The 26,364-nt window shown below is 32.3% G+C and overlaps 4 protein-coding genes and 1 long non-coding RNA gene across 5 annotated transcripts; 1 reads left to right on the top strand and 4 right to left on the bottom strand.

Annotated features, from left to right (window-relative positions):
- Positions 1-713: 713 nt before the first annotated feature.
- Positions 714-2,897, bottom strand: LOC146900654 (protein FD-like). The gene is made up of 3 exons (XM_085731986.1): positions 2,415-2,897; positions 2,225-2,301; positions 714-1,010 (listed from the first exon to the last, which is right to left on the bottom strand). The coding sequence occupies exons 1-3, from the start codon at positions 2,788-2,790 to the stop codon at positions 945-947; spliced, it is 519 nt and encodes a 172-aa protein (XP_085588112.1). The 5' UTR covers positions 2,791-2,897; the 3' UTR covers positions 714-944.
- Positions 2,898-4,176: 1,279 nt separating this feature from the next.
- On the bottom strand, positions 4,177-8,675 carry LARP1B (winged-helix DNA-binding transcription factor family protein). The gene is given in 7 exon segments (XM_085731985.1): positions 4,177-5,872; positions 6,004-6,075; positions 7,045-7,135; positions 7,241-7,394; positions 7,472-8,000; positions 8,286-8,503; positions 8,506-8,675. Coding segments are annotated over 7 exon segments (1,359 nt in total). The 5' UTR covers positions 8,639-8,675; the 3' UTR covers positions 4,177-5,710.
- A 4,197-nt stretch (positions 8,676-12,872) lies between these two features.
- Positions 12,873-13,749, top strand: LOC146900652 (uncharacterized). Its single transcript, XR_015022005.1, has 3 exons — positions 12,873-13,376; positions 13,486-13,583; positions 13,667-13,749. It is a non-coding gene; the product is annotated as an uncharacterized LOC146900652 (long non-coding RNA).
- A 4,114-nt stretch (positions 13,750-17,863) lies between these two features.
- LOC146900651 (cell wall integrity/stress response component) lies at positions 17,864-21,391 on the bottom strand. Its single transcript, XM_085733632.1, has 5 exons — positions 21,193-21,391; positions 20,886-21,004; positions 20,187-20,244; positions 19,979-20,056; positions 17,864-18,186 (listed from the first exon to the last, which is right to left on the bottom strand). The coding sequence occupies exons 1-5, from the start codon at positions 21,344-21,346 to the stop codon at positions 17,993-17,995; spliced, it is 603 nt and encodes a 200-aa protein (XP_085589758.1). The 5' UTR covers positions 21,347-21,391; the 3' UTR covers positions 17,864-17,992.
- A 761-nt stretch (positions 21,392-22,152) lies between these two features.
- Positions 22,153-25,114, bottom strand: LOC146900650 (peroxidase 64-like). Its single transcript, XM_085731365.1, has 4 exons — positions 24,573-25,114; positions 24,204-24,392; positions 23,548-23,710; positions 22,153-22,843 (listed from the first exon to the last, which is right to left on the bottom strand). Exons 1-4 carry the CDS (start codon positions 24,783-24,785, stop codon positions 22,449-22,451), a joined length of 960 nt encoding a protein of 319 aa, XP_085587491.1. The 5' UTR covers positions 24,786-25,114; the 3' UTR covers positions 22,153-22,448.
- Positions 25,115-26,364: the final 1,250 nt, after the last annotated feature.

Here is a 26,364-nt window from a genome sequence, read left to right as displayed (position 1 = left end):
TTTTTGTTGGGTCTCTATAGGAACAATCCCTAAAACTTGCATGTCATGGATAACATATGCACTAAAGTTTGATAAGTCAGAGTTTGTCGCCACAATGGAGTTACCTCCCAAAGGAATTGTATCTGATATTGCTTCCTCCTGATGATCCTCTTGACATAAAATGTCAGCTGAATTTGAATCATCTTCACAATTGATGTCAATATTACCCTGACCACAAGGGGTCTCGGTATCTGCTAAACCACTTAACTTCTCGCGGCCTTGAGCAACCATGTCTTATGAATGCATAGTATCAACAACATTAGTACCCTCCACAAATCCCAAAAGAGGATTGTTATCAACAACAGCTTTAGTGGCATTATTTGTTACACATTCAACTGATTCCTTTCCCAAATCATTCTTTGGACCAGGCGTAGGTTTGTTTCCCATGCGTTTATGCTTCTCATTTGTGGCCACTTTCTCTTGATCCATTTTAACAAGTTTACAAGACGAAAAGCTATGACCAATGTTATGACATTGCGAACAAAAAAGTGGCAAATTTTCATAAACAACGTTAACAAGAAAAGCATAACCTTCTCTTTCAACCCACAACTTATGTCTAATGTTAGCAGATAAATCAATATCAACTAGAACTCTTGCAACCTTTTCTTTGGTATTGAGGAACAACATAAATTTATCATAATCTTCGTATTTATATAGGTATAGATATATATATATCAACAAAGAAAAAATAAAAACCCAATTGTTCTATTGAAAAAGACAAGTGACTTGATTTTGTTTTTGGGTCTAAAAAAGACAAGTTACTGAAATACCAACTGCAAGAAGCCAATAAATAACCACGGATATACGAGTCTGTTACATTACATGTTACAACATCATGATTCTTGATTCATTCTTGAAAGGGTACATTTTAGGCTTCAGAAGATAGCTCCTATAAATAGTAGTTCTTAAAATGGAGCTGTTGATGTTCGATACAGATTTCCCTTCCTCTTTTGTTGCTGATTGCTTGCATACTACAAACAAAAATATTAAAAACATGTTATAGCATAAGCATACTACAAATGTTAACATAAGTCAATGAGTTCATATTAAAAATATTTATTATATGATATAATAAATATTTTTAACGGAAAATTATCAAGCTTTTTTAAGCTACCTGATAATATTAACCAAAGTACATATGGACTAACAAAGGTGATAGTTAACATAATTGGTGGATGTTTGGGTTACTTTTGGGAGAATTGAAATTTTGAAAATGATTAGAAGCTTTAAAATTGATTTTGGCATGGTTGGGTGTTTTCAATTACAATTAATTTTACATTAAAATTAATTCTAATTTAAATTTAGGATTTATAGATTTTCGTCAAAACATGGATTTTACCCATAAATTTATAGTTCAATCCACTTTTATATGAACGTATCCAAATATAAATTATTTTGTTTTAAAATTACTTTTAAGGCTTAATTGCACTTTTGGCCCCCTATCTTTCCAAAACTTGCGGTTACAGCCCCCTAACTAATTTAAATACAAAACAGCCCCCTAAGTATTGAATCTTTGGCAATTTTGGCCCCCAACGCTGACGTGGCACCCTAAATGAGGTGCCACGTGTCATTTTTTTTATTTTTTTTGGCCTTGGGGGGCCAAAACTGCCAAAGATTCAATACTTAGGGGGCTGTTTTGTATTTAAATTAGGTAGGGGGCTGTAACCGTAAATTTTGGAAAGATAGTGGGCCAAAAGTGCAATTAAGCCTACTTTTAACTGAAATCAATGTTAAAAAATCAATTTGATGAAAATCAATTTTTTTCACACCAGTACCAAACATATACTCCCTCCGTTTCAAAATGAGTGTCGCTTTAGCCAAAAAAAATTGTTTCAAAATGAGTGTCGCTTTCAGTTTCCAATGCAATAATAACATTTTCTTTTCAATTGTACCCTCCAATTAATACTCAACACACTACTTCCAAAGTATTACTTTTAAAACTAACCAATAGTTAATAAGGATAATTTGGTAAAATAACCATTTTCTTTCTCTTAATCATTGCATTTCTTAATATGTGTGTAAACACCTAAAACGACACTCATTTTGAAACGGAGGGAGTACTTAATAAAATAAGTTAAAATATAAATAATATTTATAGAAATGGTTGAAACAGAGTACACACTTTGTAGTGTGTGTTGTGTACTGTATAGAATTACTAGTAACAGGGAAAGAGGAGAAAACAAACATGTTGCTGTCTTTTAAGTCTGTCATTCTCTTCTTCCAAGCTCTTGATTTTTTTCTTCAACTCAAATATATAAGCCTACACGAAATAAACACAAAAACAAAAATGTTAGACAGAGAAAGAGTTAAACTATACACTCAACATGGTACTTAATTTTTGTTTGGCTGATAATTAATGGAAGCAATAATTTCCTGTTTTCTTGCTCTTGATCGTGCTGCAGATTCTCTATTCTTCATTATTCGCTTATGTCGCCTCTCTATTGAGTTGCTTAATAATGCTTCAACCTTTGAGACAGTAGTAGTGTGGTGGTGATTTTGCTCTAATTGCAAGTCATTGTGTGCAAGAGGGTCGAAATGAAACTCGGGTAGAGAGTTAAGGTTGATGGTGGAGTGAAGAGAAGATGGTGTCATTAAGGAGGGAGAAGAGACTGTGATACTCATGTGGTTTGGTAAGGAAGGGAGGTTGATGTCTTTCCAAACATCTTCCATGGTATTTTTGGGGGGTTTGTTTGGTTGAAGATGGTGTTGTTGTGGGGTTTGTTCTTGTAGAGGTTGATGCTGAGACATCATTTGCTTTTCAGACAAAAATGTTACCGAAATAGAGACAAGTCAAATTTCAAGTCTTGTCATTTGTGTTGGTTAGAACGAGAAGCACTCTTTTTATTTGCTATGGCATCTACTACTTCCTCCGGTCCTAATTATTAGAAACAATTTACTTTTTTGGTTCATTGAATAATTGATGTATTTGATTTATTTTTAGACTAGATACATCAACTATTTAATGAATCTAAAAAGTCAACTTTTTCTTATAAATAGGACCGGAGGGAGTACGTAAAAAGAGATACATGCTTTTTGGGTATGTGCATTGTGGTGGTGAAATTACAAATATATATTTAATTGTTGACGAGATAAACCCCTTTGAACTCTAAAACACTTATTACTTCAGTTCAACATTACAACTGAAAATATGATTAAGAAATTGTATAGTTTGGTAAGTCAAATCCCCTAAAGTGAGTGTGAAGTAAGAAAATCTATGATTGTTCTTAGGGTTAATTATGTTTTTGGTCCTTACAAAATTGCAACCTTGGAAGTTTAGTCCTTACTTAATTTTAATAGCATTTTTAATCCTTACAAAAAAAAATTTACTTATAATTTTAGTCCCTGCTAAAATAAATTTTGTTTAATTATCCTTAAACTCTTAAATTTTTTAACGATTCTTTTTATACAAGTTTAAAACACTATGAAAGGTTCATTTACTAAAATTTATAATTTTTTAACATGAAATAAATTAAATATGAATTTTTTAAAACGAGAAAAGTTTAAGATATAAGTAACAAAAATATGGACGTAGAAATCAAATTTTTGCGATATTTTTTTTGGAGGACCTTTTAATAACGTTCTTAACACGCCTGTAAAAAATTGTTGAAAAACTTAAGAGTTTAAGCATAAATTAGACAAATTTGGATTGAGTAAGGACTAATATTGAATGCATAAATTTTTTGTAGGGATTAAAAATGCTATTAAAATTAAGTAAGGACTAAACTTACAAGGTCGCCATTTTGTAGGGACCAAAAACATAATTAACCCTTGTTCTTATAACAAACTATAATTTGATATGATGTATCTATAATGTCTACTTTTAGTTTGTTAATTAATGGTTGAGATTGTTCACTTTACATTTTAAAAGTGAGCAAGTGAATTGCTCACTTTAGAGAAGCTAAATCCTTCTTTGTTAAATGGCCTTTTACCCCTTTATCTTGGTAAAGTTTCTATTTTGAAATCTGCTTTATAACTAATTTTCATAGGTGAACAACATTGAAAAGTAATTGTTGTCGATGTTTGATATATGTGATATTCATATTTTGAGATCAATTCTTGATATGTATGATTTTTGTTCTCCTGCATAAAAAGATATGTAAGAGTTCTGTTGATTGAGAAATATGTAAGAGCATGAAATAATAAAAGACCAGTTCAAGTTGCATTCTTTTTTTTTTTTGAAATCCAGTTCAAGTTGCATTCAGTACATCACACATGAGCAACTTAAGCCTAAGTTAAGATAAAGGAAAACTAGGAAAAAAGTATAAATATGAAGTCATTCAAAATATTATGTATCATTGTATACAGCAGTTGAAGCTCAGACAGCAGAAATTACATTCCATCTTCCACCTTCACTCAGTGAACTAGTAGCTATATCAAACTCATTCAATTCAACACCATGATAATCTCACACATAATGTTCCAAAGCGGTGAGAAGATGACCCCAAAGATTATAAAAAGCAGCTGAAGGCAATTCAGGGGAATGCCAAAACACAGGGTCCCCAGTTTAAAGCAAACAGCCTTCCCACAATCAGGGTAGGGACATTGCACCCCATATAAACAACAGTAACCACCAGTCATGCTACTAGCTCCAAAGCAGACTAATATGCATTTTCTGCTATAGCCATTTTTCACCAATCGGTCTTTTTCTGTTTGTAAAAAAACAGGACTTAATACATTTTTGGCCCCCGTTTTTTTTTTTTTGGTGATTCACAGTTTTAGTCCACAAATTTCTAAATCTGCAAATACAGTCCCCCTATTTCTGAAAATTTTCCACCATTAAATTTTGGACTTAATTTTATAGATGTGTCATGTTGAATACTACCTCAGAATATATGGATATATAAGAGAAAGCTGGGTCAACAAAAGTTGATGATTCTGGTCCAACTGGACCTTTTGTTGATCTGACTTTCTCTTAACAAGTCAAGATGATATACCATTGCATATTTATTTACAACTCTAAATATTGTCCCTTGATTTAAAAAAAAAAAAAAATTAATAATTTGAATTTTTTCCACAACTGAAAATTGGAGTTAAAGATTTGAGTGCAAAGTCATGTGGTAAACACATCCAAACTATGTTGGAATCTCAAGGCAACCACCTATCATTTACAGCACTCTAATAAATATATTGAAGTAAAATAAAGAAAAATAATTAGGTTGTGTACTAAACATGTCAGGTTTGCAAACTTAGCTAACTGCACAACTCAATTTATAAGCTAAAAGTAGATTAAAAAATAAAAAGGAAAAAACAAAAATTTGGGGGACATAGACCTAACTTAGAAAAAATTTAAAATAAAAAAAGATGATTTTTTACATTTTTTCATTTAAGTTTTTTTTTTTAAAACAATATATTTATGATATGGAAAATAAAATAAGATGATTTACTCTATATATGCATTTCACAAATTCAATGGTGGAACTTGAAAGAAAGAAAAAAAAAAAAAAAAAACTTCTAAAGCTGGAGGACTATATTTTCAGATTTGAAAATGGGTACTAAAACTGTGAATCGGTGGAAATAAAGGAACCAAAATTGCAATTAAGCTAAGATATTTACTCTCCATTAATCAGTCACATGTTATATACCTCGTGAGAAAATTCATAACATGTTAGATCCCGCTTCCTGCCTCATCCGAACAATATTCTCCATTAAAATTGTTTAAGAAAAGTCTGCTCTAACTGTTTGAAACATGCAGTTCTCCAGATGCACCGTTTTTATTTGTTTCCAGATCAATGTTTTGGATATTCTTTGCTAGTTGTGCAACAACTTGAGAACCATTGACGTTATGAAACTGTGAAGAAAGTGTGATCCAATTCCGCCTCCTTATTTTATCACCCTAAAAATAAAAGTAACAGATTGAAAACAAAAAAACAAAAAATAAATAAAAAAGTTAATAAATACACATCACAAACAAAAGTACTAAATTAGAATGTTTGTGCTTACAAATTGTTACAACTACAATAATACCTGCACTTCAACAACAGATGAAGTACGAACAGCATCCAATACAATCTGAATGTTGTCAGTCAAAAGTTTGACCTAAGAGACAAAAAAAAATGCATTTGTTATCTACTAAACAAACAACGGTACAACCCACATTATAATTGATATTATCATTAACATCGTCGTCATCTATATTCAAAAGATTATATTCAAAAGATCATCAATTTAATCAATTTAAAAATTTAAGAGAAAAAGTGAAATCAAGTGAAAAAGTGAAAATCAAAAGGATTTGGTTACAATCAAACAAAGTTTTGATTTTTGCAAATGTGTGCATATATCGAAGAGTTATAAAGTGTATTTTCTCATTAAAATTTGCCTCCACTCATATTTTCTAATTTTATCGAAGAGTTACTTAGAAGAACAATCATAAAAGAGGCTAGTACAAGCAAACAATTTCAACCAAATCAAAAAATAGTAAAATTAGAAAGTAAACCATATCAAAAGATTATTAATACAAAGGCTAAAGTGCACTTTTCACCCCTTAAGTTTTAAGAAGTTGTGATTTTGGCCCCCCTATGAAAGAAAATGACAAAAGTGACCCCCCTGTTTAGGGAAATATGCTCTTTTGACCCCCTAACATAAGGGAAATATGATCTTTTGACCCCTTATCTTCTCAAAAAGTTGCGACTATGACCCCTTTTTTGGGACACGTGGCGTCTTCTCAGCAATTTTGGGACGAAAGGGGCCAAAATTGTAATTTTTTTAAATAGGGGGCCAAAATCGCAACTTTTTGAAACTTACAGGTCAAAAAGTGCAGTTTAGCCTAATACAAATTGTTATTGAATAGACTTACTGAATATGAGCTTAAAGAATACAACAACGATCTTCAAATCCAGGGTAAAAGATATTGATTAAATATAGATACAGTTTAATATTCCAACGATAAATTGATTATGTCAATTTTTTAAACTATTGCTCTGTATCATCAATGAGTTATAAACAAAATGATACCCATGTCAAAGATTTAATTAAAACAAACAAATCAATTATCACCAAACAACTTACTTTATTGAATCCTGCTATTAAATTTAGAGGAACCCAGCCCTGATCATCCATGTTCCTCTTCAAGTACGTGTCGTTGCTTAAATTGAGATCACTGCAAAAGACAAGTTGTGGCAAAAAGAGTCAACTTTGTAAGATAGTTAAAAAATTAACAAAACAATAAAATGAAAATTGATGTAAACCAATAGATAAACGTTACCTGAAATAGTAGTCAATCTGGTTGACAATCTTAGTATGCAACTCAGAATCCGGAGGTGGAAAAAATATTGCAGAAGATATCGGTTGCACAAACGGTACACTTCTCGGAGGCTCCACATGCAAAGGTGGACCATACATCATTTGAAGCGTTAGGTCTGCAAATGCATATCATCATCATCATCAGAGCATGCACATAATTCACAAAATAACATCTTAATGTTAAATAGCATACCATGATATCCATATGAGCCCATATAAGGTGGGATTGGTGGCGGTGGCGGGGGATAGTATTGGGCATGATTAGTAGGCGGTGGAGGCCTTACAAACTGTGGAACAAATCTTGGAGACCTATAATTGTCTCTACCGTTAAAATTTCTATTATGAGCATTCCAGTCCTGATTTCCGCGGTCCTGATCACGTCTGCTTCCAGAGTTAAAATGGTGAGAACCATCTCCGCGTGGTTGTAGACCACCGCCATTCCGGTTCCTGGATGAATTTCGGCGCTGAGGCTGATCATTGGGCACAAATCCAGCTCTTGGTAGATGTTCCATTTGAGCAGAGTTATGATTGTAGGACCCTGGTGGGACAGCAACGAAACCTTGAGGCGCAGACATTTGTGGCGGCTGGCGGCCTCCATTGGAAGACGTGTTTGAATTCGAACGCCGATAAGTTTTCTGATGAGTTGGCACTGATGTCACATTGTTGACGCCTGCAGTATCCTTAACTTGCTTCTGAGGAGAGTGAAGCATACTTCCAGTACCCTAAAATCAACACTCAAAACAATGTCATCAATTTCTATGTCCACAAACATAACAAAAACAGAAAGTAAAATAGTAAACACGTTTTGCAATCAAAACTAAACAAGTAAATAACTTGATCTCCAGTAACAATTCCAAATATATTTCAGTTATATGCAAATAATAACAAAACTAACTCAGAATACAACAAACCCTAACTTGATAAATAAAGGAACTATTTAATTATTATTATTTACTTATTATTTTTTGACGTAATAAATAAGCAACTAAAGTGGGAGAAAAAAATACCTGCGATTGAGGCAAGGTCGATAAATCCAAGGAAGGTTTCACCAATTCCTGTGGTGGTGATGGCGGTGGTGGTGGCGATTTCGCCGGAGCTTTGGCGGATTCAGATAAAGCAGGCCATGAGTCAGCATCCATGACCGAAGAAGCAGCAGCATTGGAGGGTTTACTCCAAACAGGTCTCTTACCACCGGAAGTGTTGTCGATGTCTTCCGCCGCCTCGTGACGGCGAAAGTGTCGACAGCGGCGGAGGAAGGAGGAGGAGGTGACGGCGATGAATGAGGTACGGCGGAAGCAGCGGTGGAGGCAACAATCTGGCTCCAAGGTGCGGCGGCGGGAGAGGAAGCGTTCATGGCCATTGGATTGGGAATCAGGGTTTGATCTCCGTAGCAAAATAATTTGGTTTGAGAGTGAATTAAGGAATTTATACCAAGGTTATGAAGTGTTTTATTCCTTCTACATCTCACTTTTGCGGATTTACTTATTTTTTATCTTTTTATTATTTGGTGAATTTTGTTTTATTTTTTACTTTCGGTCATTTGCACAAAAAAAAATATTGGACTTTTCATCCATACATTCGGATCTACAGTTACGAATAAAAAAAAGGAAATAAAGAATGAGTTTTAATTTACAATTTTTTTAGTAATTTTAATTTATATATAAAAAAGAGAAACAAATGATAATTTTTTTTTTTGAAATGATAATTTTATTAAAACTAGTACTAACGATAATTTTATTAAAACTAGTGTCGAAACCAACCCTGACGTGAGAATTACCTCCACTTCTTTCAAATCAAAAGTATGTTTTTAGCAAAATCAAAAGAGATTGTATGATCAATATGTTTATAAAAATAGGTTCTTCTGATAAATATTTTTTATATCGAAGAAGAGGAAATTTTATTAATAATAGTGATATTAATGATCATACTATAACCGATTTAGATGGAATTCGAATTTTCTCCCTAAAGTATTAAGTCAAATTCTAACCACTAAACTTCGCATTAACTTGTTAAACTTATGTATCAATTGTCAAATTCTAAAAAAATATATATATATATATTCTATGAATCATGACGATAAATTTAGTTTGTATAATATTTAAAAAAATTGTACAATATAATCTTAATCTTATCTTATATAATAAAGCTTAACCCCTAAAGCTATTTCTAACCCTAATATTTTCCCCCCCATTTCTCCCTCCACTTTTCTGAGCCATTGGATCTTGCACATTAGGCGTCATTCAATATTAGCCATTGATCATCTTACTTAATTAATGTCAGCCGAATTTTGTTATCAAGTTTGCTATAATTTTGGCCATCCGAATCCTTATTATTTTTTTTGAATTCCTATCCTCCTTTTTTTTTTATTCCTATCCTCCTTTTTTTTCGAATCCTTTTTTTTTTATTCCTATCCTCTTTTTTTTTTATTCCTATCCTCCTTTTGGCTGGCCGAATCCTTATTATTTAATTTTTTTTTTGAATTCCTATCCTCATTTTTTTTTATTTCTATCCTTCTTTTTTTTTTTTAAGCAAATATTTTTTACACTTTTAGGTTTGCAATTATTTAACATAACAAATTCCATCTAAAAAAATGCATCGCACCAATTTTATTCCTATCCTCCTGCCTTTTTTTTTTATGAAGCAAATATTTTCTACCATAATCTATTTATCTATATCTTATATCTTATATAATAAAGCTTAACCCCTAAAGCTATTTCTAACCCTAATATTTTCCCCCCATTTCTCCCTCCACTTTTCTGAGCCATTGGATCTTGCACATTTAGGCGTCATTCAATTTTAGCCATTGATCATCTTACTTAATTAATATCAGCCGAATTTTGTTATCAAGTTTGCTATAATTTTGGCCATCCGAATCCTTATTATTTTTTTTTGAATTCCTATCCTCCTTTTTTTTATTCCTATCCTCCTTTTTTTCGAATCCTTATTTTTTTTTTAATTCCTATCCTCCTTTTTTTTTTATTCCTATCCTCCTTTTGGCCGGCCGAATCCTTATTATTTTTTTTTTTTGAATTCCTATCCTCCTTATTTTTTTTATTCCTATCCTTCTTTTTTTTTTAAGCAAATATTTTCTACACTTTTAGGTTTGCAATTATTTAACATAACAAATTCCATCTAAAAAAATGCATTGCACCAATTTTATTCCTATCCTCCTGCCTTTTTTTTTTTATGAAGCAAATATCTCTACCCTAATCTATTTATCTATATCTTATCTTATATAATAAAGCTTAACCCCTAAAGCTATTTCTAACCCTAATATTTTCCCCCCATTTCTCCCTCCACTTTTCTGAGCCATTGGATCTTGCACATTTAGGCGTCATTCAATTTTAGCCATTGATCATCTTACTTAATTAATGTCAGCCGAATTTTGTTATCAAGTTTGCTATAATTTTGGCCATCTGAATCCTTATTATTTTTTTTTGAATTCCTATCCTCCTTTTTTTTTCGAATCCTTTTTTTTTAATTCCTATCCTCCTTTTTTTTTATTCATATCCTTCTTCTTTTTTTTTAAGCAAATATTTTCTACACTTTTAGGTTTGCAATTATTTAACATAACAAATTCCATCTAAAAAATTGCATCGCACCAATTTTATTCCTATCCTCCTGCCTTTTTTTTTATGAAGCAAATATTTTCTACCCTAATCTATTTATCTATATCTTATCTATTCTATATATAAAAGTTGTCCCAAGCCAATTTTGAAGCCCTAATTTTTCCAAAACCCTAATGGCTACAATTACTGTTTTACCCTAACTAAATCGTTAATCTATTTATCTATAAAAAATAAAGAAATAACAAATCGCTCCTAATTTTCGTAAACAGATATAAAAATTGTTTCCTGCCTATTCTTATGCATAGCAAAATCGCTCCTTTGTTTAACAAAATCTCCTATTTTCCTACCTTCTCTCATACCAATCGCTCCTGATTTTCCTAAACAGATAAACGATATCAAAATCGCTTCCTACCTATTCTCATGCAAAGCTAAATCGCTCCTTTGCCACATCTGTGTCTTTTCCATTTTCATTGTTGTCTTTCTCCTCTCATCACTTCCCTTCGCCAATGCTCTCGGTTCCGGCACCACCCTTGCCGTCAACTCCATCGCCACCGTCTATGGCTTCAGATCATCACAGCAAACTCATAACCTCAGTTGCTACCGCCACAGTCAGTTCTTTCTCTATCTCTCTCTCTACACGATATGTTGCCCTCACCATAGCCAACCCAATTGGCTTATGATTTCCCTCTTTTTTCCCTTTAATGATATGCGGTGTATATGTTTTTTTGGTAGATCTGAAATCACATCTTTTTTAATTTTTGGTTGACGTTATTTTTCATTGTATCGCAGCTGGTTGTTTTTGTTGAGATTAATGGTGGAACTGAAATTCCTTTCCGTCTCAGTAGAGAAGGTAGGTTTGGCCACTGCTATTGATTTTACATGGATTTCTTTTAGCATAATGTTTCTTCAATTTTTCAATTCCAACTCTTTAAATTGGGGATCCTTTGATTTTCTTTATCCCACAACAAGTTTGGCTGTTTTCATTTTTTCTTTTGTTCTAAATTATCTCTCTTTTATTCTTGAAACAACAAAATAAGCTATTGGATGTATAGAGAGTGAACTGAATTGGATCACAGAGGAAACAATCAAACATGTGGAGGACATTAATATGATTAAGTTGTGATCAAGTTGTCTAAAAAATATCAAGTAGTGATCATGTTCCTATTACCCCATCCAGCAAAAACTTATAACTTAGACTACTTTTGTAAGATAAAATCTTATATTAGTGTAAGGTTGTGATAAATTTATTTTGTTTCATGTCATTATATTCGATTGTCTTATTGCGAATATAATATAAATGTCATACATGTTAGTCGCAACTAGCAATTTAAAAAAATCATTTGTTCAAAAATAATCTTCATCTATATCAGACCCGTGCGATAGCACGGGTGAAAAGTCTAGTATAATAAAGCTTAACCCCTAAAGCTATTTCTAACCCTAATATTTTCCCCCCATTTCTCCCCCACTTTTCTGAGCCATTGGATCTTGCACATTTAGGTGTCATTCAATTTTAGCCATTGATCATCTTACTTAATTAATGTCAGCCGAATTTTGTTATCAAGTTTGCTATAATTTTGACCATCCGAATCCTTATTATTTTTTTTTTGAATTCCTATCCTCCTTTTTTTTATTCCTATCCTCCTTTTTTTTTCGAATCCTTATTTTTTTTTTAATTCCTATCCTCTTTTTTTTTTATTCCTATCCTCCTTTTGGCCGGCCGAATCCTTATTATTTTTTTTTGAATTCCTATCCTCCTTTTTTTTTTATTCCTATCCTTCTTTTTTTTTTTTTAAGCAAATATTTTCTACACTTTTAGGTTTGCAATTATTTAACATAACAAATTCCATCTAAAAAAATGCATCGCACCAATTTTATTCCTATCCTCCTGCCTTTTTTTTTATGAAGCAAATATTTTCTACCCTAATCTATTTATCTATAAAAGTTAACCCGAAAGCTTATTTTAGCTCTAATTTTAACCTAAACCCTATTGCTGAAATTTACTGTTTTAACCCTAAAGCTTAATTCCGATTTGTTTAACCCTATTTTTTTGCAAGCCAAAAATCGTATTGTTCCTAATCGTTTCCTACTAAACAGATAAACATAAAAAAAATCACTCCTATTAACAAATTGTTCCTATCCACTCCTATTAACAAAATATTATTAACAATAAAAACAACAAATCTGTTGCATATCCACTCTTATCTGTCGCTACAGTCCTTCTTAACAAATTCCACTCTCATTTATCTGTTGCATATCCACTCCTATTTTTTTGACAATACAGATCGCTCCAACCTTTATTAACAAAATTAACAAAATTTTCTTGCATTAATTTCGGTCATTCCTGCCAACTACCCACTGATCCATTAAACATTTAATGTGGCCTTCCATATCTCTCCATGCAGCAAGTGAATTTGTATTCCACGAGAAGTCTCTCCAACTCCCCAATTCATTGTGTACACATGTCACCATGATTCAAATTCATTTTGTCTATGAGTCCGGTATAAATAGTGGCGTGCACATACCTTTGTGGTACAGTTAATCTTAATGGATTTCCATACAATTTCTGTTCTAATCGATCTAATCATGTTTCATTGAATATATTTGGTTCTAATCAGTTGCTTGGAGTTTTTTTGTGCAGCTCCTTTGAATCTAAATCCAGTCACTGATTTTGACAAAATTGTGAATGAATTACGACTTCAATACAAAAGGATTTGCATTCAGTTTCATGTTAGGGATGTAAGAATGCAACAGTGTCGTTTTTTTTCCTGTGCTGGACTTGAATCAATGTGGTAACAATTCGTTATTCTCTTTTTATGCAGGGCGCTAGAAGGCCTACTCAAGGAGCAGCAAGGATGATCTTTAATTTCCTGTTTTCTGTATCACTCAGTTTCTTAAGGTTGTACTAGCGCTGCTCCTCTTGTTTACCTCGCCGTCGTCTTGAATATTTTGTCGTTGAGGTAATTTTCTCTCATCATTTTTATTCATGTGCAATTCCTTTTCTTTTGAGGACAGTTGGTTTATCTTCAATTGTTGACCTTTTTCTTAATGTGTATCTGAATGGCTAAAATGGATTATTGATTCGTTCGAGGTACAAATTGTTTTCTTAATTTGCTTTGGAATAGTGAGTTTTAGGACTGTTCTTCATCGACAACATGGTTTGGGCTACAATTACATTGATGTTGTCCCTCCTCACTATTGTAGATTCAAGTGTGTATTGTCTTTAATATTCATCCAAATTCCCTCCTCTACAAATTATGTAAGTTGAATCATCTTTCATTTTCATTTTTTATTTTGTTTTATGGGTTTGATTAGAAACAGTTTAATAATCTTTTTGGGGATTTTTACCAAAAAAATTCTTCAACAATGATTGATAAGGAGGATAATACTTCAGAGCCTTTTGATGCAGAGACAAAAAGTTGGGTATATTGTGTTATTTGAAGCCATCCGAACTATATAAAATTATAAATAGGATTTCACCTTTAATTTATCCCATCAACCTATAAATAGAGTGATCACTCATGACTCTGACATTGAGAAGGGCATATATAACTCCATTTTGCATATTAGTTTTAGTCCTTTTTATTTTTGAAATAATATTAGCTTTAGTCCTTGATATCTAAGTTCTTTGTATATTCCACGACATTTTTTCCCCAATATAATGGAATTGGGGAGCCAAAAAACTATATGTAATAGCACTAATCCTCATTTGAAATATATGAATCTTTTTTTTTTTTTTGCAAAAAAAGCTTAAGTGTGTTTTATTGGATGAATATGAATCTTTTGTTGTTTTTTTTATGCATAAACTTTTGATCATAAAGATAAAATAGGGTGTTGAATAAGTGTTAGGGAATATGAGATGTGTACATGTATCATTGTGTTGTTGTTTCTTACAAGTTAAAGCTGTTTCTTTTTTACTGGTATTAATTTTTTTTCTTTCACATTGACAGATTCATTTTGTAGCATTTCAGAAAGAGAATGTAACCAAAAAGCTTTTCAGAAAGAGAAAAGAAATAGGATACTCATAGCATGATTCTCAATGGAAGAAAGATAGTAGCAATGACCAAAAAATAGAAAGTTTAAGCCACTCCACATTATTATTGTTGAGATTCTGAAATGGAAAATTCTATTATTTAATGGTAAAAAATGGGAAATTCTTTGTATATATCTCTAAACTTAATACATATATTTAAACTTATATATAAATAATTATTCTTCTGGATTATATAATTGACTTTAAGCCTCAATGTGGACTCTCTAACAATCGGTTTAGTCATCATCCAAAAAAGTACATGGGTACCATACCACCTATAAATGGTTGTTTAAAGGGATCCTATTGTAAATTGAAAAAAAGGATATCACCAATTTTACTTCAAATTTTAGTTAATATCAGTAAAATATGTGGTTTTTTATAGTTAACGGGTCTTAATTATTAGTTATAGTTCTACTTATTTTGATTTTCGAGATCATGCTAACATGTGTGTTAATTTTCCTTTTAAAAAAATATTTTCCTAACTTTTGTTATCAAAAAGCAAACAAATAAGCTTAATAAATTACTCCATCCGGTCACATTTATAAGCAAAAAATCACTTTTTAGATTCATTCAATACTTAATGTATTTGGTCAATATATAGACCAAATTCATTATTTATTCAATGAACCTAAAAAGTGCATTTTTGCTTATAAATGTGACCGGGGGAGTATGTTTTTGGATCTGCTAAAAGTAAATAGATGTTTTGGTAAGATTCAAATGTTATGAAGATTTTTATTTTTATTGCAACATTTATCTCTATTAATTTCTTTTGTAATTTTTAATAGTGTCAACCTGTTTTGTAATTTTAAATTTTTGACATTTCACCATCAAATAATGGCCATAACCGATGAAATCAATTTTCAATTCATTTTATTTTTTAATTTTTATATGACTTCTATTAAACTATATATGTTTACATTGTTGCGACTTATTCGTTTAACTTCTTCTTGGAAAGACCCGTGCGGTAGCACGGGTCAAGAGTCTAGTATATATAAATGTTAAACAGTTCTGAAAGGTTTGCCCTAATTTGATCCCGCCTTTTTCGGTGGGTCTGAGTAATTTTTATGAAAAAAAGAGTTTGCAAGGAATCGAACCAAGTACCATATGCTTACACTTTACATCTATAGCCACTATGCCATTTCTCTTTTTGTTGAAATATTGTTGCTTCCAAAAATGAAATACATGACTAAAATATTTTTTTTAAAGCCCGCGGTTACCTCTCTCATAGCAGTTATTTTTTAGTAACTTTATTGATAGTAGTTCTTTTTCATATTTTTTTTTGGTGTACGCTAACTACGTGTTACGATATTAAAGTTGCATCCTTAAAATTGTAGATAATTTGACTGATCCATATGATAAATTTTTTCATTAGAAACTTCACTTTTTCCTGCATTATATTACATGAAGTTTTTGTTCAGAATTTTTATTTGCAAAAATCACTACAGTAGACTATAACATTACTTTGTTTTGGCAAAGTAATGACTTTGATTTTATATTCATTTTTGTTGATTTCCATATTCATTTTTGTTGATGCAAACTAAATGTTGTTAATTTGCTTCTTTGAGATTGTGCATGTCGATCACTCTCAATTGTCACTTAGTTTAATTGTTTCTGAATTTAAATGTAACTCTACGATTAATAGTATAGCCAATTTGATATTTTATATATGAAACTCTACAAAAACCCGTGCATCGCATGTTGACCACCATGCCACTTGCTGTTTTTGTGTTATCATTTGCCTTCCACTACATGATATCCAATATTAAACTCCTTTTTCAAAAATTCTTTTTCCTTTCTTTCCAAACGGTTTTGAACCATTTTTTCTCCTTCGCAATCTAAACCCAAAAGTCTGCGGTTTTCATCCATTTTCATCCATTCGCAATCTAAACCCTTTATACAGTAACTTTTTTTCCTTTGATGTGTATTTTGAACTATTTAATTTGCTCATTGTAGTCTTTATTGAAATATTATACATAATAATATAATCTTTGCTAAAAAAAACTAATAATATAATCAATCTGATGTTTATATATGAAAATCGAAATAAACCCGTGCATCGCATGGGTCAGGGTCTAGTTATATTAAATAGTATAACAATTCATGTGTACTTTTTTAAGGGAAAAATTCGTGTTAAAAAACATTACATGACCTCAAAAAAAACACACACACACACGAAACATATATTAAATATTAATGCTTGATAAACACATGCTTGGTTTGACCAAAAAAAAGATAAACACATGCTTGATAGAGATTCCCCCAGCATGGTTGTATTGCCAAACGACCAAACTTATTCGGTAGGCCTCATAGAAAACACAGAAAATGGACTTATCCAAAGTCATTGCTACATTCCCCAAAATTGATTACAATATAGGCTAAAGTGCACTTTTCCCCCCTTAACTTTCAAAAAGTTGCGATTTTGACCCCCTAAGTATGAAAACTACAATTTTGGCCCCCCATGTTTAGGGAAATATGCTCTTTTAACCCCCTAACATAAGGGAAATATGTCTTTCGACCCCTTATCTTTTCAAAATGTTGCGATTATGACCCCTTATCTTTTAACCCCCTTATCTTTTTTTGGACACGTGTCGTCTTCTCATCAGTTTTCAAAGTTAGGGGATCAAAATTGTAGTTTTCAAAGTTAGAGGGCCAAAATCGCAACTTTTTGAAAGATAGGGGGGAAAAGTGCACTTTAGCCTACAATATATAGTAGAAAGTGCAATTGCAATTGATATTTATGAATCTTGTTCAAGTGAGAAAATGTCAGATCTATGACCAAACCAACATGAGTGTTTTGAATAATGTGACCATGATCTTGAAGAAAATTATACACAACCTAAAATAGGAGGCCCACATTGTTTGATACTAGCAGAAAAGCTCTTAACCTCACATGAAAGAATCCAAATCCACTCCTCACAAACTCATCATTTCCTTTCCAGGCCTAAATATTAGTCATGCTTCAGCTCACACATATACACTTTCAACCTTAGTCAAGTACAGTCATGCATATTTAACAAAATTTCCCTGAAACTTTAGAGTAGCATATACTAAATAACATTGAACATCAAATTGCAGCAGATGAAACAAAAATCATTCCCTGTCTACAAAATGCGAACTACAATGGCAAAAGCATGACAGGACAGGGAATGAACTCAGCAAGCAAATTTGCATCTATATGCTTTGTATGAATTGCTTCCATGCTAATAACTACCAAATCCAAATTAAGTTCATCAGCAACATCGCCAATTATTGCTGTTGGCTTACTCCCATCACCAAGCCGCTCAAGCAATTTATAGTCCTTCAACCCACCTGCATTTTTCATTATTAAATACAAAAGATTATGATAAAAAAATCATGATTGATAACAACTCTGACACCTTAAGCGCACACTTATATACCATGAATGTTTACTTAAAAATGATAAAAACAATTAGTCAAAATAAAAAAATGATAAAAACAATAAGTGAAACAAATAAATCTCATCACATCACTCCTAACACAGACAGTGCATTTGATTTGCTACAAAATGAAGGAATTGATTGCACAAAAACACTTGTTCCAATGTTTTATTCAAAAAACGGTCATGCGATAAGACATAGTAAAGGATAAGGCACGAAACAAACCACTTAAAATCTGTTACTCAATAAACTATACCAACCTTTTAAAAAGAAAAAATAAATAAAATTTTATCTCTTCCTAATAAAATTCATCCCCGAGTGGCCCTTATCTCCCTCGTCCTTCCTCCTTCGTCCTCTTTTGCTCTTCACTCACTCAAATCCTTTTCTTACCCAAGACAAAATAATGCCATGGTTCAATTACTTGTATGGTGATATTCTATTTTTTCTGACAAGTTGTATTGTGTTATTCTACTTGTGTTGTAACACCAGATATCATATCCTAGGGCCCATAAAAAATGGACCCTTAAAAAGACTGGTCCTTGATATACCACTTTTTACACTGTCATATTAGAACATCCCACCAAATCTTATCACAGTCCAACTAAACCCAATTTAACTCATCAACTCTACATCTTTCATTGCAGCTCACTCTCACAGTTCCTTTCTCTTTCAAAGTGGCTGATTTCAAGTGCCAATAACGAAAATATTTACATAAATTAAGCCAAAAAAAGAGAAGCAAAAAAAATTAAAAAATCTTCCTTCAAATGATGCCACAATCCTAGTAGAAATTGATGATGCTGTCAACTGTGGCTTTGGTTTTCATTTTGGATTACATGCTTGCTTGGTAATGGTAGGCTTCCTATCGGTTTTGGATTTGCTCATTGTAAAAAACAGGTGGAACTTGCTTCAGCCTTGCACATGGTATTTCTATGACATGGAGAGCATAGCAGTAAAGGGATTGGGAGCAGGTACATGCTTCAACAATTTTGAATGAGAAAGAAAATATGAGAGAGAGGCAATGAGAGAGATGGAGTCAATGGGTTAGATCTGGTGTGGTTAGACCATGATAAAGTTTGGTTGGATGATTTAATCTAATAGTGGAAAAAAGTGGTCTATCATGGATCAATACTTCAACGGATCCAACCTAAAAGGACTCCATATCCGATAATTCACTGTGTGTACATCCTTTTATCGCGTGTTTGGTAATCCACTGGGTCACATCACCTCTACCTCATGTTTAAGCTTCCTCCCACCGCAATTTCCCAAAAGCTCCAAGTATTAGCTCCAACCTACTTTGCGGTCACACCCCTAACACACACACTTGGCTCTTAAGTCAAATTCACGCTTTCAAGTTTCACCACAAATCGATAGTAGTTGAACTAAAATACACAAACTTACAATTCAAAAACATTCTAAGACAATGCTCACAAAATGAGACAACATATTATTTGTAATGTACCTTCAAGGACCTCAACAAAAAAAGGACACAGTTCCTCTAAAGCGAGTAATATCAACCATTGACGAATAAATCAATGGATGATAGTGCCTCCAAATACATAAGCAATCATGAGTATCTTAAAATATCAATCATTGCCTACTTTTCACTTTACTAGTTTACTCTCAACGGTTAACTCACTTTAGAAGAGCCAAATCCACACAAAAAAACTCAACAAATGATAAAATGAAAAAAGCTTTAAACAAACCTTCAGATAAATGCCAACGGATGCTGGATAGTTGGGTCTCATGCTCAGGCAGTGACTCCTTCTGCTGTTCATCGATAACTGCAAAGCATATAAAGAACAAAAATAACAAATGTAAAAAGATTTTCCATTACAGCTTCATACAAGAACCCCAGTAAAAAATTCATAATATCAAAAAGAGGCATAGACACTCACACGTACTATAACATACCTACAACTGTAATGTCAGCTCCATACTTGTTAGCTAAGGCAATGGTAGTCGCTATAGCCTAACAAAAAGATAATTATAATAATAGCCACAACCACAAGTCAGTGTTTTTTGGTGAAAAAATGCACAAAATTAACGCCCTGTTTGGATAAACAACTTAATTTGAAGCTTATACTTATAGCATAAGTACTTAATTATATATAAGTGATTTCTTGAAGAAAAGTAAAATAAAGAAATTGATTTTGTATAAGTTTTTAGGTATTTTCATAAGCTATCTTGGACAGTCTCACAGGTGCTTATGAAAATAAGCTAAAAACAGCTTATGAACAATGTCATAAGCTGGTTACGTAAGTTTGCCCAAACAGTTTTGCATGTTAGGTGTGAAGCCAACCAAGCTGCTCATTATTTAGCTAAATATGCTCTTAAGAATTTAGATTCTATATGGGTCGAAGAAACTCCGCCTTGTATTTCTGCAGTCTTGGCATTTGATTTATTGCCAGACTTTCGTTAATGAAATTGTCTTTAACGTCAAAAAAAAAAAAAAGTTTGCCCAAACAGTCTCACAAGTGCTTATGCTCAATAAGTCAATCCAAACAAGTCCTAAGTCAAGGTCTTTATCAGTAACAAATAATTTCACAAAGCATATAACAAAAATTAAAATTTCAAGCATATTCCAAATAAATTGAAAAGAAAAAGAATGACCTGTTTAGTTCCCTCAGAGAGATAGGGTTTTCTATCAGTAATAGGCAAAAGAAGATGCTTGAATTGTGTAAATGAATCAGTAGCTACAGCAACTTCAGGTTCTTGTGGTTTAGCCTTAACTGAATTCAGATGAAACAAAACAAACACAAATTTTCTGTATTTCAATTTTCACATTTCAATACAGCAAGAAAAAGAATGATTGAAAATACAACAATGGCCAAATTGCATGCAACAAAGAAACTATAATTTATTGCATTAAATCAATCGTTAATGAAGTAAAGTTAGGTTAATTTAGAAGTTTGATTACCAATGATCCTGCTAGGGAGGGTGTGAAGTGTGGAAGGGGGGTTGAAAAAGTGGGAGGTGATGGAAATGGGTGGGTTATTGAAGAATAGGGAGGGTTTTGGAGAGATAAGAGAGGGTTTGACGAGTTGAAGCGGTGGCAGAGTCATGAACGCCATGGATGCTTGCGGTTAACTTCTCTGAGTTTGGGGAAGAGTGATGAAACAAGATTCTAGTGACTTCCACGGGTTTCGTTTTATCAATTTCGTTGTTTGAGGAAAATATGAGAAAAATATATAATGATTTTTTTTTTGCACTCTTTTCTCTCAAAAAAAATATAACGATTTTTGTAAATATAGTAATTTTACGTAATAATTTTGTTGTTAGAGAAAAATATATAATGACTTTTATTAAATAATAATTATGTGTATTTCTTAAAAAAAAAATTATGTGTAATTTATCGATTAATTTTAGTTTTTTAGACAAAAAAACTTATAACAATTCATTAATCAAAATGTATTCAATATAATCTGATATATTTACTCCCTCAAAAAAAAAAAATCTGATATATTTATCGAGACTTAAAAACTAGCCGTGATAATAAGGCTATCTTTCCTCAATTATGGGCAACAACCAAGAGTTTCACCAATATGAACACATCACACATTAGACTAAACCATTCAATTTTTAAACGGGAAAATTAAATCATTTTTTTGGCTAGCACAAAAGTATGTGTCTTATCTCTTATACACATACACATCTCAACTTTATTGTACTTGTTAGAAAAAGATGCATCAAAGTTTATGTAAAATTTTACATAAACAATCAATATGATATAAACTTATAATTCAATGGGCAAATTTACAAAATATGTATCGAAATATTTATCTTTTCTCATTGAATTTTTCCAAGGAAAGAAAAAACTCATAGTGATCCATCCCTAACTCTTTCTCTTTGCACGTGATACACCACAAACACATAGACATGACAATGAGGCGGGGGCGGGTTTAACTTTCATCGTCCCTAAATTTCATATACTCATTTGTTACTCTCTCTGTTTCATATAAATTCATTTGTTACTCATTTGTTTGACTCATTTGCTACTCATTTGTTAGTAAACTACCTAACAAATGCAGGCTCCACAAACTATTGAGATAAACTCATTGTGAAGGAAAATAAGTCAAACAATAAAAACTATCTTGCTTATTGAACTTGCCAAAGAGAGAATGTAGAAACTAAACAGAATATCATAGTTCGACTATAATGACCAAGAAAAGCTCCCTAGTTAACCACCCTGCAGTCCTTCCTAATCTCTTGACCACCATTGATGCTACTCATTTTGACCATTGACTTTACAAAAGCCTTATAAAATTCATCTTGTGAGGTAGCAAACTTAGAAACAAGATCTTTGGTATTTGGAGTATCAATAAGAACTTGATCAGAAGAAAATATGCCCTTCCTTTGGAGGATCAACTTGTAATATGTATTATCAAATGTAGTTGAAGAAGCATCCAAGGTGGTGCCTGCATTCTTTACTTGATTTATTATTGGACAGATTGATTTTAGCTTTGATGCAAATGATGGATTTAATGAAGGGTCCACATCATGTGTAGCATCAAAATTATGGATTCTGTTCCTGAAGGATGAGCAGTGAGAGAAACCTAAGGTATGTCCTCCTACATAAGGGTAAAAAGAGACATCACTGTAAACCATACTCATGTATATATTATAATAAGACTAGTAGAAATAATTGAATTAACTACGGAATTTAGAGAGTGAGAGAAAAAATATATAAAATTAGAGATGTGGTGCACCAAAAAGTATCGCATTGCTTGAAAATGGAGGCTAAGAGTGGTTTATAAACACGCACACTCCTCATTCCTCAACCTACCAAGGTGCTTTTTAACTAAATCAACATATTGGCCGCTTTGGGTCTTGTGTGTAAGCAGATTGAGGAGTGTGAGTGATTATAAACCACTTTAAGTCTCAATTTCCAAGCAATGCGATACTTTTTGGTGTACCTTGATTCCCAGGTAATGTGGCACTTTTTAGTGTATTGGAACAATAGCTCCTGGTCAAGCCAAAAGGGTCTATCATCCCTTGTGCATACTGGCTTAGGCCCTCGATTCCCATAGATGGCGCCAACGTTTCGACCTCAAGTCCACTACATTGTCTTTTTGAGGTATTGTCCACTTTGGGTCTCGTGTGTAAGTAAAAGGTGTTTCGTTGGATTGTGGAGTGTAAGTGTTAGTAAACTACCTAAGCAATGTGAGAATTATTGGTATTCCGGAGCAAATTTCATTTTTTTTCATCTCTAAATTGTTGCTGATTAAATTTATTTTTAGTAAATGGTGAAGTTTTGGGCTTTGAATTTTTTTACCTGACAAAGCTACCAAGTCTTCCATTGACAGACCTCTTTGAGAGAAGCTCTTCTGCAGTTGCGATATGTTAAAAGACGGTGATGGTAACTGTATAGTTTCACTGGCCTTGGATATTCTTCCATCTTTTCTTCCTTTAGGAACATCCCAACCTGGACCGCCAGACTGTAATAATATTTCATCAACATAAACCATGGTCGTATATATAGGATCCTTAGTCATGTGATCATAATTTTTAGGTTTAAATATTCTTTTAGTCCTACCAAGCATTCCAATTTTTGCTATAGTCGCTGAAATTGTTAGTCCTTGCAAATATACCACCTTTTGCTTTTGATACTTAGTATTTTGTTTTAGTCCAGTAAAATTTGTTCATATTAAAATCGGTCCGGTCCGTGTAATAATCGTTTTAGTCCTTATTTTGAGGGACTAAAACCAAATATTCTACATATTATAGGGATCAATTCCAATATGAATAAGTTTTGGAGGGATTAAAAGAAAACAACAATAACCAAAATCAAAAGGTGGTATATTTGTAAGGACTAAAAGCAAACAGAAATATTATTACTGAGACTAAAAGTAAGAAATGATAAATTTCTGGATAAAGACATATTTAAACCTAACTTCTTTAGTTTTTTAGCTTTGTTTATATATTATATACCAGAAATACAGCATCCCTTGCTGCAAAAGCTAAGATATCAGCACAAGAGACTACACCAGGGCAAGCAGCTTCTAATGCTTTCTTTGCATTATCAATGATAAAGAATGCATGCAAAGATACATTTGGTGGTCCATCTTTTTCTGCTTTATTGCTTCCTTTCGAGTTTAGCAGCACTGATGCATCACATCCCTTCAAAAATTTAAAAAGCAAAAAGAATCAGATATACTACAATGATGTGTATGCATGATAGAAAAGTGTATAGATGATAGATTCTTTCCGATTTGGATTTGGTGTGTTCAAGTCGAATGACTAGGTCAAACGCATGATTCACTGACATGATGGAATTCGAATCGTTTTTTTTAGTATTACCCGAATGAAGCAGTCATGGAAGTGCATTCGGAGAAGCGCTGCAGGGACAGTTTTGTCTGAAGCAGTGGCAGCTTTAACTGTCTTGGCAACAATAAACTCTACATCAGGGCATGTCTTTTCATAGTAGTTGTAACTAAGTGAATTCCCTGTTGAAACTATTGAAAACAAGATAATTAAACTCAAGAATAATGTAACCATGATATTGATAGCCATGCAAGCAAATTAAGACTATTGATTCAATGCTTTTTAGCTTCTAGTTGTGGACAATATTGGTTTATATAGAGTGATAAAAAGAGATTAGTTAGTTATTGACATGATCTAGCACAAGACAAACAATTTGTTGTCAATGTAGTATCGTTAAAGCAATCATTTTCTCTTTCTTTCTGGTATACTAATGTGAGAAATGAAATGTTAGATTTGTCTGTTGGCTCTTTTATGTTAGTTTGATATTAGGTCATGCCAAAGTTAGATTAGAGCTAACTAAATCAACTATCTCATATTATACCCAAAAAATCAACTATTTCATATATTTCCTTGTTCTTACCAACAAGACTAGACATACCTCACTTATGAAGGAAGAATCTGAGATGGTTACGGTTGAACCATCTTAATTGTTGCTTTTGCTTTCTAAACTTGCATTCTAAGCCTTTTAAATTTGTTAGTTATGATGTTGACTAGGTATATCAAAAGCCATAATTGTTGGAAGTTAAGTGGTAGTGTGGATTATAGTCCAAAGGGGTGATAATTAGAAACACTAATATTCTTGTTCTAAATAGGAAAAACTAAAGACAAAAGAAATTGCCTCTCGTGGACGTATACTTTATAATGTGGAGATCTTTTAGATTGACAATTAAAGATATATACATATAAAGAGTTCTTAAATGAGTGCAACCAGTAACAATCATGTGATTAAGCTGGAGATTCAAAATGTGCACACTGTGAGTTCTTGTGTCAAAATAAATTGTTGGATACATGGAGGGTTATTAATTTATTGGCGCTACTTTTCACCCTCTCCTAAAATCTTCATATATATTTTTGAAGAGGTTTATCACCACTAAAGAATAAAGATATACAACACAGTGGGGATATTGACACGAAAACTAAAGCAAACAAAAAATGATAAACCAAAGGTTATAATTTGTATAAAAGGTTGTCGGTTAAGTTATTTCAAAATGGTTGTAAATACGTCATTTTTCATTTTTGAAAGTGTATTTTCAAACGACGTAAATTATCCAAAAGTGTATTTATAAACACCAATATATTATTGTTCTTTTGAGACGTGTGCATTCAAACGTTGAGAGTGGAGAAAGTTCTTTCTAAAGGGTCATGTTAACATGTCTCTTGTTAAGAAAACCAAAAGTAAAAATTTTCACTGGAAACTACATATTTTAAACTTTTAAAAAGTTAAATTCACCACTTTCCAACCCAATATTTCTATTTTTGTTTCCTTAATCAATGTCTTGAGGGTAGTCCTTAACATTTCCCTTCTTTAAATTTACATCTCAATGGTGGAACTTGGAAATAACAAGTTTAAAGTAAAGATAACAAAAATATTTAAAGGTTATAATATGAGAGATGTTTTCTTGAAAATGTTTCCTTGTCCGGTCCTTTTGGCAAGCATGAAACATTTGTTTAATTTAGTAAGGTGACTTAAATCTATTTTCAGCTTGGATTGGATAATATGATTTTTTTATTATCAGTTCTTGCTGCATACATTGGCTTCTATCTCAACTCTTTCATTTATTTGGTACCGATTTGTGCAATGACTTATCTGATGTGTATTTTATATTGA

The sequence above is a fragment of the Medicago sativa genome, chromosome 8, assembly GCF_051527215.1.
Source record: "Medicago sativa cultivar Bolivia chromosome 8, Bolivia_mono, whole genome shotgun sequence".
In the NCBI taxonomy this organism is placed as follows: Eukaryota; Viridiplantae; Streptophyta; class Magnoliopsida; order Fabales; family Fabaceae; genus Medicago; species Medicago sativa.
This window is presented reverse-complemented; position numbering and strand designations above follow the sequence as displayed.

Bases quoted from the DNA above. Each gene is read 5' to 3' on its own strand.
- LOC146900654 (XM_085731986.1), bottom strand. From the start codon at position 2,790: ATGATGTCTCAGCATCAACCTCTACAAGAACAAACCCCACAACAACAC. The intron at 2,302-2,414 runs AGGAAATTATTG...TTTATTTCGTGT, and splicing joins ACGATCAAGAGCAAGAAAAC to AGGCTTATATATTTGAGTTG. The intron at 1,011-2,224 runs GTTTGTTTTCTC...TTTTGTTTGTAG, and splicing joins GACTTAAAAGACAGCAACAT to TATGCAAGCAATCAGCAACA.
- LOC146900650 (XM_085731365.1), bottom strand. From the start codon at position 24,785: ATGGCTATCAATATCATGGTTACATTATTCTTGAGTTTAATTATCTTG. The intron at 24,393-24,572 runs GTAATACTAAAA...AAATTTTTGAAG, and splicing joins TCCATGACTGCTTCATTCGG to GGATGTGATGCATCAGTGCT. The intron at 23,711-24,203 runs GTATATAATATA...ATATTATTACAG, and splicing joins CAAGGGATGCTGTATTTCTG to TCTGGCGGTCCAGGTTGGGA.
- LOC146900651 (XM_085733632.1), bottom strand. From the start codon at position 21,346: ATGGCGTTCATGACTCTGCCACCGCTTCAACTCGTCAAACCCTCTCTT. The intron at 20,245-20,885 runs GTCATTCTTTTT...TCTTTTTGTTAG, and splicing joins TCTCTGAGGGAACTAAACAG to GCTATAGCGACTACCATTGC. The intron at 18,187-19,978 runs GTTTGTTTAAAG...TGAAAAATGCAG, and splicing joins CCGTTGGCATTTATCTGAAG to GTGGGTTGAAGGACTATAAA.